General features: G+C 37.0%; 1 protein-coding gene across 2 annotated transcripts in view; it reads right to left on the bottom strand.

Annotated features, from left to right (window-relative positions):
• Nucleotides 1-9,939: 9,939 nt before the first annotated feature.
• helz (helicase with zinc finger) overlaps nt 9,940-13,062 on the bottom strand; it is a 35,998-nt gene continuing 32,875 nt past the window's right edge. For both annotated transcript variants that reach the window (XM_088341479.1, XM_088341478.1), the window contains exons 32-33: nt 12,602-12,887; nt 9,940-10,904 (exon numbers count right to left, since the gene is read on the bottom strand). In XM_088341479.1, coding sequence (XP_088197605.1) covers nt 10,543-10,904; nt 12,602-12,887 — 648 coding nt within the window. In that variant the 3' untranslated portion in view covers nt 9,940-10,542. The remainder of the gene's footprint in view (nt 10,905-12,601; nt 12,888-13,062) is intronic.

Raw genomic sequence — 13,062 nt, forward strand, 5'->3', positions numbered from 1 at the left:
TGTTAACATGGGGGAAAGGGGGACTGGTTATTATAAAGGGAAGACCCCTGGAAAACACCTGTTCAGAAGGGGGTAAAAACTGCTGGTCATTAGCTATCCCGTTCCAAAACCCCGGATCCGCAGATTAGATAAATATACATATAATAAAGGTAAAATAAAAATGTTATTTACCCTTTGTGCGATGTGACTTAAAAGACTTTGTTGCTTTAATCATCTCCTAATCGTTGATTGCTTACCGCCATATGCCTTTGAAAGTGTAACTATTTGTATGCCTTCTTCATGTTTCTTAATTGCCAAAAGCTTCTTTTCCATGGTTAGCATATTTTTGTTTCTCCCTTTTGCATCGCTGCAAATCTTGGGACACTTAGCTAAACAAATTCAAGTTTGTCACACAAGGTTCTGAATTGAATAAAAAGAAAAAACATCAAATTATAAGTAATAATGAGTAAGTAATACGTATTTGTAACACAAGTGCATATGATTGATTAGCATTATTAATATACATGTAAAGGATAAATTACATTAAATTTAACTTTGCTGTGACGTGAAAAGGGCTGGTACATTGGAGTTGCAGGAAAATGCAGGGGGTGGGCATTTCAGATTTAATTTGATAGCAAAAGTTCCAAGTACCCTTAAAAGACTTTGTGGCTTACAATCGACTCCTTATTTTTAACAACTGTTTAGATTGTCAAATGCTTTTGACGAGGGTAACAGTGCGTGTTCCTTGTATTTATTTAAAATCTCAAGCTTCGGTTTCATGGTTATCATACTTTTGCGTCACTGCACGACAAAGGGACCCATAACTAAAAAAAAGCAATATAAATAAATTTAATATTGCACAAACTCGCATAGATCAACTCTATGAAGGACATGAACTAAACTTATCTTAGAGAGAAAAAGAGCATTGAGGGAGGGAGTTCAGCCAATAGCAAATCAGTACACATTAAAACCAGTTTGGTCAACAACAAAAGTTTGGGTCAAGAATGGAAATATGCAAGACTTGAATTGGTTGGACCTAATGTCCTGTGTTTTTTTTAGGGTAACAAAAAACACTGAAACGTTTGTTTTTTAAAACACAATTCGGCAAAATTGAATATGTGATCAAAATAAAACAAATTGGTTAATTTTAGACTAAATTGTAGTTTTGTCTGGAAAAGGGGCCCCAAATTCAATTGAGTTGGGGGCCGCTAAAACTCTAATGGGGTTTTCCACTAAAAAACAGTCCGATAAAAACATTACAATGTTCTTAAAGGGACAGTGTTTTCTATTTGTCCTCTAGATGTCGCTAAGTCCAAATAAGACTTCAAACTATGGTGACTGAAAGTGAGCAAAAAGCTACAAAAAGATAAAAAGAAGGGAAAACGTTTTTTTCTTTAACAGGAATAAAAACTAGATAAGAATGAACAAAAATAGGCAAAAAGGGAAAACAGAAATAAAAAGAAAAGTAGGGGAAAAAAAAGCAAAAGGGAAATTGGAGCAAAAGAAAGAAAAGAGAAAGAAAAAAGGGATTAAAGAGAGAAAAAAGACAATAGTGAGTTTTACTTTTTCATTTAATTTTATTTCCTTTTTTCTTCTGTTCACAAGTGATAAAGTGCATTCTGGTCTCTTTGAGTCTCTGTATTTTGCCTTTTTCTGTAGCGCTTTTAGCCCTTGTTGTAGCACAACAGCATACAGCGACATCTAGTGGGAAAATAATTAACACTCTCTCTTTAACTTGAACACGAACTAAGAGAAGAGCAGCTTCAGCGCCAGACTGCTGTCACAGTCTTGTTCCACGGACAGACTTATATCATTTCTTCCTCATGCCATGAGGCTCTTTAACTCCACCCGGGGGAATAAAAGCCCACATTAAATCCCACCCCCACATTTGCATATTACCCTATTTTTATTACAGAGTGATTTTCCGTAGCACTATTTAAATACTCTATAGCACAGGTGTCAAAGAGGCGGCCCGCGGGCCAGATCAGGCCCGCTAAGGGATTGAATCCGGCCCGCCAGACAACACTCAGAGAAGCGCAAGAGAAAAACAAGCTGCAGGTTGAAATGTGTCCACTTGATGTTGCCAAAGCCAAGTGCCTCGACACTGTACTTATTGTATATTTATTTCTCGCTCTCTCTCTTTTTATCTCTTTCTTTTCCACCCCTTTTCTCCCACTCTGTCTCTCTCTCTTTCACTCTCTGTGTCTGTCTTTTTCTCTTCCTTTGCTGCTCTTGGTCTCTTCTTCTCTGTCTTTTAAACTCTTTTGCTCTAACTTCCTTTTCTCTCTTTTCTCTTTCTCTCTTCCTACCCTTTGCGCTTTCTTTTCTCTCCTTTCTGTCTTTCTCTTTCTCTTTGGATTTCTTTCTTCCTCTCCCTTTCTTTTCCCCCTCTCACAACTTTATATCTTTTGTTTGTCACGCTCTCTCCCTCTCTCTTTCTTTGTCCCACCCTCTCTCCTTCCCCCCCCCTCTTTCTCTTATTTCTTTATCCCTCTTTTACTCTTTTTAATCCACTAGTCCGGCCCCCCGACAATGTTTGTTCTATCGTGTGGCCCCCGAGTTCAAATGAGTTTGACACCCCTGCTCTATAGCAACACCTTATATTGGGTATTCTTTTTATTTTATTATTTTATTTTTTTGTGAATTTCCCTACGGGGATGAATAAAGTATCTATCTATCTATCTATCTATCAAGAGGTACGCCTTAACCCGGGGGTCTATTGTAGTTTTTTTTTACCATTGTACACAAAACAGCCTATATTTAACAAAAAGAAATGCTTTCAATTTGGTTTTGTGAATGTGATCGTTTGAACAAGGTCACTTTCATACTCACCCGATAATTTCTAACGTGACTAGTACATCATTTTAGAATTTAAAAAAAAAAAAAAAAAAAAGGTTATTTTCCTCATGTAAATTGTACATATTGAGTGTTTCTCTTATTTTACTTTGTGGCATTTCAAAAGTGTAGTCATTTCATAAATCCGAAAGCTGACGTTGTGGGAAAAACCCGCCATTGGTTTAGAGCAGATGTGTTGGAGTTAATGTTATGTATCGAAATGTGCTTTGTCACCTCATGTGCACATTTTATACAAATCTACGCATTTTCTCAGCACCGTTTTTGTAAGAAACTACATTCTGGATTTTTTTTTTTTTAATTTTTACTTGAATACAAACTAACGCTGTTGTGTGCTTGGATTGCAAAATTGTGCATACTATGTGTTTGTGTGCAGTGTATTTTTTTTCATGAAAAATAAACATGCTTGGGAAACTTGTGTTGATAACTGTACAGAAAATAAAAGTTAGTCAAAGTAATTTGAAAAAAACAACAACCAGAAAGGTAGATGAGGCGGTGCCCCATGCATCATCAAAAAAATATCAAATGTGAATATTTTAAATGATTATATTTATTCAGTGTTTAAGATCTTCCTCCATTAACTTCACAAATGTTGGATTTTCTTTATCAAAAAACACTGAATTTTACATTACTGTACATGTATATTATGAATACTTTTAATATTACTGTAGTTTCATTTTTGTAGTATTTTGCTGTATTTCTGCAGCAGTATTTTAGTAGTAAACCTGTAGCATTTTCGAAGCATTATTGTAGTACTATTTTTTTAGTATTTCTGTCATATTTCTGTTGTAGTATTTTTGTATGACAGTTTGACTTGTGTTTTTTTTTGGAGAATTTATGAAGGAATATTTCCATAGTAGTAGTTTGCAGTATTTCTGCAGCAGTATTTTTGTAGTATATCTGTTGTATTTTATTAGTAGTAATGTATTATTAATGTTTGTGTAATTTTTCTGTAGTCTTATTTTTGTATAATAGTATGACTGTAGTGGTATTTTTGTAGAATGTCTTTTTGAAGTGTTTCCATAGTAGTATTTTTTTATAGTATTTTGCAGTATTTCTGCCGCAGTATATCTGTTGTATTTTCTTAGTTGAAATGTATCATTAGTGTTTCTGCAGAATTATTTTTGTATAGTAGTATGACTGTAATGGTATTCTTGTAGAATTTCTCTGGAAGTATTTTTGAAGTGTTTCCATAGTAGTATATCTGTTGTGTTTTCTTAGTAGTAATGTATTATTAGTATTTCTGTCATATTTCTGTAGTATTATTTTTGTATAATAGTATGACTAGTGGTATTTTTGTAGTTTCTCAAAGTATTTTTGACGTGCTTCTATTGTATTACTGTAGTATTTCCGTATTTTTTTTGTAGTATTTCTATCATATAAATTGTGTAGTTGTAGTATCGTAGTATTTTGTTGTACTTAAGTAGTTGCACTTTTTGGGATATCTTTGTTTTGTAATATTTTTGTTTATAGGATTACTGTAGTAGTATTCCTTTAGTAGTTTTGTAGTATTTTTGTAGGTTTTTCGATAATATTTTTTTCTTATTTGGTGCAATAAATATTATTGATGGTGTCTTAGTAGTCTGTAGATCCCTTTGAGACTTGTGATTAAGGGGCTATACAAATAAACATCACTTGACAATTAGTATGTAACACATTACTGTGCTAAACGTCGCCAGATAGAGTGGGGCAAGCCAACATGGGTGGCTAGAGAAGGAGACAGCAGAAATATGTGATCATTTCATGCAGGGTTCAACTGTGTGCCATTTGCAATTTTCCATTAAGCGCTAAGCTAGCTTTACAACAGTCTTTCAGGCTTCCGTAGTCGTAATATGACAGCCAACATCTCAGATTCTTCAAGTTGTATTACGAAAAGTTTCTTGAAATAAAATCACGTTTGTGTTTTGGATTATTATTCGAATCAATGAGTGTTTCGTTTAAATGAATAAAGTACTTTGACACAAATAGGGGGCGCTATATACCAGGGCTGTTTTTTTCCTTTTTGAATAATTGAGAATGGATTTGCTGTACATTTATATTACTGAATGTTGGATTCAAGTGTATTACAACAGGGAGGGGGGGCTTACCAAATCCAAGTCGTCAATAAAAATAAGAAAATTCTAAAAACCGGTAACTGAGCTTAAGTAAAATCACTTTAGTGAAAGAAAGTAAATCCATTTTAGAAGACAGACTAAATCCTTTTATTACAACCACCTTAAGTTGAAATGTAGAAGATTGAAAGAAATCGATTCAGTACTTTGCACCTACATGGGATCGGCCGTCGTGCTTTTTGGGTGGGTAGGGGGGTCCGGTTGATGGATGCACGCCTGGTGCCGGTGCGGGAGGGGAGAGAACAGCTAAAGGGATGACCAGTAAATGGAACAAGCTGGCTTAAGTTGCTCCCTTTGTACGCTACTCATGTCTTAAACTTTGTGTTTTTGAAGTAAAAGAATACAGAAAATCAAAATTGTTTGTCACGTACGACAAGTGCAAGCCCAAAATGGGAAATTTAAATAAAACGTAACCCGTTCCTTTCAAAAACGCAAAATGTTTGTTCTGTACAAAATAATTGAGCATTATTTTGTATGAATTTCATAAAATACTTGGTTATTATATCTCGAGAACTCTAAAAATGTAGTCGTTTCGTACAAATGAATCCCGAAAGTTGGATAGACTGAGCCTATTTTTACGCCAATTCAGTAATAATTACAATCTGGTAATAACATTATAATAACACAAGTGATTTCGGAAATGCATATCAAACTGCTAGCCCTTTTGCGCTAATCGTTAACAAAAAGAGTAGCTCTCCACTTAAAAAGGTTGTTGACCCGTTTAAGAGTGTGAAGAGATAAACCAGACAAATAACTTGAAAGGAAGCAATTTCTAATGTATATGGTAACCATCCATCCATTATCTGTACCGCTTATCCTCAGTAGGGTCGCGGGGGTGCTGGAGCCCATCCCAGCCATCCTCGGGCATTGGGCAGGGGACACCCTGAACTAGTTGCCAGCCAGTCGCAGGGCACACAGGGACAGACACTTCACTCGCTCATTCACACCTAGGGACAATTTGGATCAGCCAATTAACCTAAAACGCATGATTTTTGGAATGTGGGAGGAAACCCATGCAAGCACGGGGAGAGCATGCAAACTACACACAGGAGGTTCGATCTGATGACCTCAGTACTGTGCCGCACATGCGCTAACCACTGCGCCGACGTATATGGTAACCATCAGCTGCAAACCATGTGTATTTTTTTTTTAAACCGAAATAATAGAAAAAGAAAACAGGTTTAAGAACAGATCTTTAAAAAGAGTAGAAAAAGGATAGTTTTGAAGTCTTTTTCCTTCATTTTTTTCGTTATTTGTCTGGCTCTACTACACCTTTAACTGTTGAATACATTATTTTTGATGACATGTATAGATTTCAAATTTGATTAAACCGTGCAATTGAGAATTACATCTTGGTAATAACACAATAATGACTCACTATTAACAAGTTATGTGTATCAAACTAACTAGCTAGCTAACTAGTGTAACAAAAAAGTAAGGTTAGTGTCTGCTGCTTAAAAAAAAAAAAACAAGACAAAGAGCCATCAGTGCAAAACATGAATAATCCTTAAAGGGATAATGTGTTCTATGTAGCACCCCCTAGTGGTAAAAAAGCATAAATAACAATATTGATTAGTAGTTTGTCTCTTCCTTGCACTTTTAGCACTCATTTGCTCATGCTCAAATAATCAACACAGTCCCTTTAAGAAACAACGCAACAATCTTTGGCCCAATGTCTTTTTCTACATTAAAAAAAAAGTATATATTAGTTACAGTGAGTCACATTGGGGAGCAACCTAAGCTTGCATAACACAAACCAACGCGATTCACAAATTGTTAAATAGAATTACACCAACTCGGACTTGACCAGGACTTTGTTTTCCACCCACAATCGATGCATATAAAAAAAGGGGTCTGGATAGTAAAATGGGTGAAAATAAAGAGGTTTGTGCCACAAAGGTTGTACAACAGCAACATAAATATTGTACAATAGAGAAGGGCGGGTAACAATGCATACTGGTTTTTATATTCAAGCCATTTGTTTTTGCCTTTTGTGATAAGGAGGACACAACTCTTTGTACAGGTACTACCAAAACATAGGTGTTCATAAAATTTAGGGCTTGCAAATACCTACAAAATGCAAACTTTTCAAGTAGGCGAGTGACAAAGACCAGTGGCAAAACAAAACGTTTGTTTTTTCATTTGCTAACTGACTGCCAGACTAAAAAAAAGGGTATTTGATGTCAACAGCTTCCTAGCTATAATGGATCTTTGCAGTCCAGAGAAGTCGATTGTCTCCAAGTGAGAATGGCCCATTGACATTTAAGGTCATCAATGGCCTCCTAGCTGGAATGGATCTTTACCAACTATTTCATGTTTTGTCAAGTCATTTAAATTGGCTTCTGAGTTCTAATGGATCTCTGACGTCTGTAGTCGTCAATGACCTCCTCACAAGAATGGATCTTTGACCTTTGTTATCAATGTCCTACTGGCTACACTGGACCTTTGTTGTCAATGGCCATTAATGGCCTATGAGTTAGAATGGATCTTTAAAGCCAATGGCCTTCTAACTCGAATAGCTCTTTGGCTTTGATGGTCATCAATTGCCTCCTATCTAGAATGGATCTTTGTCAATGGCATAAGAGTTAGAATAGATCTATGACCTTGATCACAGTCAAGTGCCTCCTAACGAGAATGGATCTTAGACGTCTTCTTAGCTAGACTGGATCTTTGACGCACGTCAATGGCAGTCTTACTAGGATAGCTCTATGAAGGAGTCAATAGCATTCTAGCTGGACTGGAACTTTGAAGTCTATAGCAGTCTATGGCAGCCAACTAGAATGGGTTTTCTACGTTTAGGGTCGTCATTGGCCTCCTTGCTAGAATGTCTCTTTGATGTCGGTAGCAGCCTAACGACAATGCATTTTCATCGTCTATGGTCATTATTGACCTTCTCAATAGAATTACTCTTGACGCCTGTGGCCTCCATCAGCCTTCTAAATAAAATAGATCTTTGACGTCTATGGTTGTTAATAGCATTCTAGCTAGAACGGATATTTGAGGTCTGTTGTCGTCAATGGCCTCCTAGCTAGAATGCCTCTTTGACATCTTTAGCAGTCTATGGCAGCGAATACGTTAGAAACTAACAGTGCTCTCGTCAGATGTAATAGCTACAAATTGTAAGACCAACCTAGAAACATAAAAACATAAAAATATACATTTATCAATTACTGGATTACAAATCAGACTAAAATGATGAACTCAAGATCAAATTAATTATCTTTAGCAGCGAGCATGACCGTCGGATTGTCTTACTGGGATAACATTGAATCGCTGGTGTGCACGACATTCAACCGCGTTCGATACCCGATCAAAACTGTTTACACCCAGATGAAAACAAAATTAACTGGCAGTGTTTCCAATAAGCGAGAATGCGAACACTCTATTCCCCTTCGTACACATTCACGGACCATCACAATACTCAGACTTTCTTTTCCTTCGACTCACGGCACTTTTAACACCCCCTCAACGTATTCCTAAATCAATTGACTTAACTAAACATAAAAGGAACATTTACATTGAATTTACAAGGGAAAATCCTGGATGACGTCACCAATTCAGTTTTGCCTGCTGATAACCCTCGTGTTCCTTTGACGTTATTCCCCCATCAATAGCAACCAAAGAATTACATGAATTCACAATGAGTTTGAAAACTTAACAGAACTTGAAACATTAACTTTTTTTCAAGAGAAAATCTCAAATGAAGTCACCGTGCTGAGAAATCTCCTCCGTTTCTTTTGACGTCTTTTCCAGTCAATAGCAGCCAATGAGTCATATGATTTTGCACTGTATTTTAGATGACCTAACAAAACATAAAAGAAACATTTACATCGCAATTTTTCAAGAGAAAATCCAAATGATTACATCACCAATTCCGCTTTTCCTGATGAGAAGTTTCCATTTCTTTGATGTCTTTTGAGGTCAATCGCAGCCAATGTGTTCCATGAATCTGAACTGTACTTCACATACTTAAAAAAACATGAGGAAAATTTTCATCTATCCCACATGAGGACCTCGTCCATTGATTTACATGCTGAGAAATTGTTTTAAAAAATAAAAACATGAAACATTTACATCTCGATGATTAAAAAACAAAACAAATGATAAGGTCACACATTTAGTTTTACCAGGTAAGAAACTGCTTATTTTGGTTGACTTAACAAAACATGAAATAATCATTGAGATCTTGGTTTTCAAAGAGAATGCTCCAAATGACGAACTTCCCAATAACGCTTTCCCTGCTGTGAAATCTTACATGTCTTTGGCTGCTATTGGCGAGAGAAGACCTGAATGAATTATATGAATCGCACTGTAATTTAGATCACTTAAAAAAACATGAAACATTTAAATGTTGATTTTTTTAAGATAAAATCCCAAATGATATCAACAATTGCTTGCTGAGAAACCTTTTACATTTGACGTTTTCCCCCTAATAATCACAGCCAAAGAGGTACTTATATAAATCCACAACGGATTTCAGATAACCTAAAAAACATGTTGGAAACATTAAAAGCGCAATTTTTCATGAGAAAATACCAAATGACGACTTCACCTATTAGGTTTTCCCTGCTGAGAAATCTTACACTTTTTGGCTTCCATTTACGGGTATAAATGTAATTGGGTTACACAAATGTGTACTGTATTTTGGACAACTTAAAAAAAAACATGAAAAAAATGTACATATCAGTTTTTCAATAGAAAATCCCAGATATTGACATCGTCCACTCAGTTTTACCTTCTGAGAAGTCTTTTTTCATTTCTTTGATGTCTTTTTCCCAAGAGTTAAATGTATTTTGACCAAACAAAAAAAAACATGCAAGTAATATTTAAATCTGAAATTTTAAAGAGAAAATCTCGAATGGCTACCATTGACAGGGAAAAACGTCAATGGGTTTCAATTCAAAACCGTTGGTAACTTTATGACCGTGTTGTGGAGCAAGGTGAGATATTCTGATTCATTTCCAAAGAATTTACAATAATTTAAAGGACATGTCTGTGGCATACAATTCAGTCATTTATTGAATGTACAGAAGCGAGGAAACGCTCTAACTACGTCTATAAACTTTTCCACAATGATTTCGGTGTCAGCTGACCACCTAGCTTTTATAACCACAAAGGTAAAGAATTCTTTTTGACATAAACGCCGACACCAGAGAAAGAAAACAAACTAAGTGGCCAACCGAACTCTCATTAAATTTCGTAATACTTATTTTTTTTTCCTTAGAATTACGTACATATAAATCGTTGATAATATAAGTATATATGTTCATATATACATAATGAGTATGTATATATACCGGCGACGCATTCGTTATACATACGTGTTTTTCTTCACGGATATGTGAAAACGGGAAAAACGGTTACAAATAAAAAGGATTTTAAAAAAACAAAAACAAAGCTACCGATAGAAACGTTTGCACTAAGGTTTAAAATGGAACAAGTTGCAAAAAACAAACCTACGGATATAAATGTTTTAAAATGAACTCTGCACAATATTTTTTTTGCTGTATTTACATGAACACAATTTTTCTTTTTTTTTTTGTTTTGTTTTTCGTTTTTTAATATATTCGAGTGTGTACATAATAATATGGAGTGGGGCTCATTTGAAGTAGGAATAGTAGCCGTTGCTACCGTCCGAACTGCCGATACTGAGCTCCTGCAAGAGTGAGAGCGGGTCGCTGTTCTTTTTGGCCTGCTCGGGGCGAATGGCTCGGGGTTTAGGGGGTGCTCGCAGGGCGCTAGCGTAGGACATGGTGGGGGCTTTGCTAGGATTGGCCGCCGCCTGGACGGGCTCGGCGGGAGCCGGTTGCGGTGGCCCTGGGTGCTGCGGCTTATTGTTGGGCATGAGGGGCGGGAACTGTCCGAGGTGCTGGAGGGTGTTGAGGGGATGGGGGGGTGTCTGCTGAGGTGCCGGGGGCTCCGCCTTCACCTGCTCCTCCATCTGACGAAGGGCCTTGGAAGCTGTCGATCGCAAATAAAAATGTCAAGGTTTTGAGATGTTGCACTTGACTCGTTTGCTGCCATAGACGTCAAATATCAATACATGACAACAGAAATAGAAGATCTCTTCCAGTTAGGCTAAGAAACGTATCCATTTTATCAAGGGCTGCCACAGAGGGCTCTATATGTCAAAGATCAATTTTACTTAGGCTGCTATAGACAGCTGTATCAAAAGCATTCAGCATACAATATGACATTGAAAGCCCCGCTCCCCTCCCCGACCGACAACCCAAAACACATGATACACAGACACGCGCAATGGTTAAAATACAATAAAAATAAATAGAGATAAAATATGATTATGGCAAGTATAAAAAAGGGACCTGAGGAAGGCTTATCCACACTGATGGGGCTGGCAGCAGACATTGAACCACGACCGACCAGTGTGGTACCCCCAAATAAGGAAACACTGAAATATAGACGCTAAGATACCTTTTAATTAGGCTAACATACACGTGAAAGTTCCATTTTACTTAAGCTGCCATTGATAGCTTTAGACACGCTAACATAAATTACTGTAGAAATAAGGTAGCTAGCATTTTAGCTAGGCTAACAGGCGGCTATAGACGTCAAATAATAATAATAATAATATATTAATTTGATCCAGGTTAACATAAATGACTACAGACATAGAAGATCCATTTTAGCTGGGGTAACATAGATGGCTACAGATGTCAAAGATCCATTTTACTTGGGCTGCCATGGACGGCTGAAGACATCAAAGATATATTTAGCTAGGCTAACAAATGAATAAAATAAAATAAAACGTGCATTTTAGCTAGGCTATCAGACAGATATAGAAGTCAAATATGTATTTTAGGTCGGTGAACACAAATTACTACAGAAATAGAAGACATATCTGAGCCAGGCTAACATAGATTGCTACAGTGTTAAAGATTAATTTTACCTAAACTGCCATAGACTGATACACACTTAGGCTTCCATAGACAACTATTGAGACCAAAGATTGATTCTACTAAGGCTGTCATTGACATCTAAAGGGGTTAAAGATCCAGTCTAGCTTGGTTACCATTGACAGCTATAAACATCAGAGATCTGTATTTCTTTGGCTGCTAAATGCCAAAGAAGCATTTTACTTGAACTGCCATCGACAGCTATAGACATAAAATCCATTTCACTTGGGTTACCGTGGTCGTTCTTAGTCTCTGGAACAGACGGTGCTTGGCTGTGTGCCTTCATTCCTGTCAATGTCAACTAAGGGAGGCCATGGTATACACCCCACATGGTTTTTCTGTGCCTAGTCATATTTTCACGAAGGTCTTGTGTGTGAGTTGCATAGTATGTAGATACTGTTCGATTTGATATAGCACTTTAAAGCCCAAGGGACATTTGATTTTATACAGAAGATTTCTATTAAAATCCAAAATGAGCTTTAAGGCAACTACGACAAAAGTTATGACAAAAATCTAGGAATTGACAAATAATGTGTGTTCTGCAAAATAAATATATAGGAACATGACAATTAGACTTTTGATGTTTATGAAATTTGCAGGATTTCCAAATGTTGGTCTTTGTTTTGGGCGAAAATAGGATGTAAAAATGACTCAGCACTTCTTTATCTGTATCAGTCTAACACGCTATTGAACATCCTAAATCAAAACAACACGTTTAGTCAGTTCTGAATGATCGTCTCTCACCTAAGAGTTCTCGATGATGAGCGAGGGTCCCGCCTCCATTACAAGGAATGTTCTGGAAGGGACCCGGGCCTCCACCGTTACTGGGCCAGAGCTCATGTGTAGGGTAGCCGTAGGGAGGGTGTGGCTGCTGCAGGTGTGAATGAGGGTGGTCCTGATTCCGGTCTCCGGCACAGGGATGGGGCTGCTGGGACATGGAATTGTGGCTATTGGTGAGAGCGGGTGGATCTGGGTAGCTGGAGGAAATTCGGCGCTGGTAGAGGGGCCGGCCTGGACCTCGAGGTTCATACTGGAAAAGTGATAAAAGATAACTTGATTGTGACTGTTCTAATTCAAGAATGATTATTACAGATCCAAAGATGCTAATCTATTCTGACATAAGTTTTAAATGGGCTTGGTTTGTTCTGGAACATCAAGTCAGCAAGGAGCCAGATGTGATAAATCAGTGTTTAATGCGATCAAAT

The sequence above is a fragment of the Urocampus carinirostris genome, chromosome 8, assembly GCF_059441175.1.
Source record: "Urocampus carinirostris isolate Australia breed hairy pipefish chromosome 8, RoL_Ucar_1.0, whole genome shotgun sequence".
In the NCBI taxonomy this organism is placed as follows: Eukaryota; Metazoa; Chordata; class Actinopteri; order Syngnathiformes; family Syngnathidae; genus Urocampus; species Urocampus carinirostris.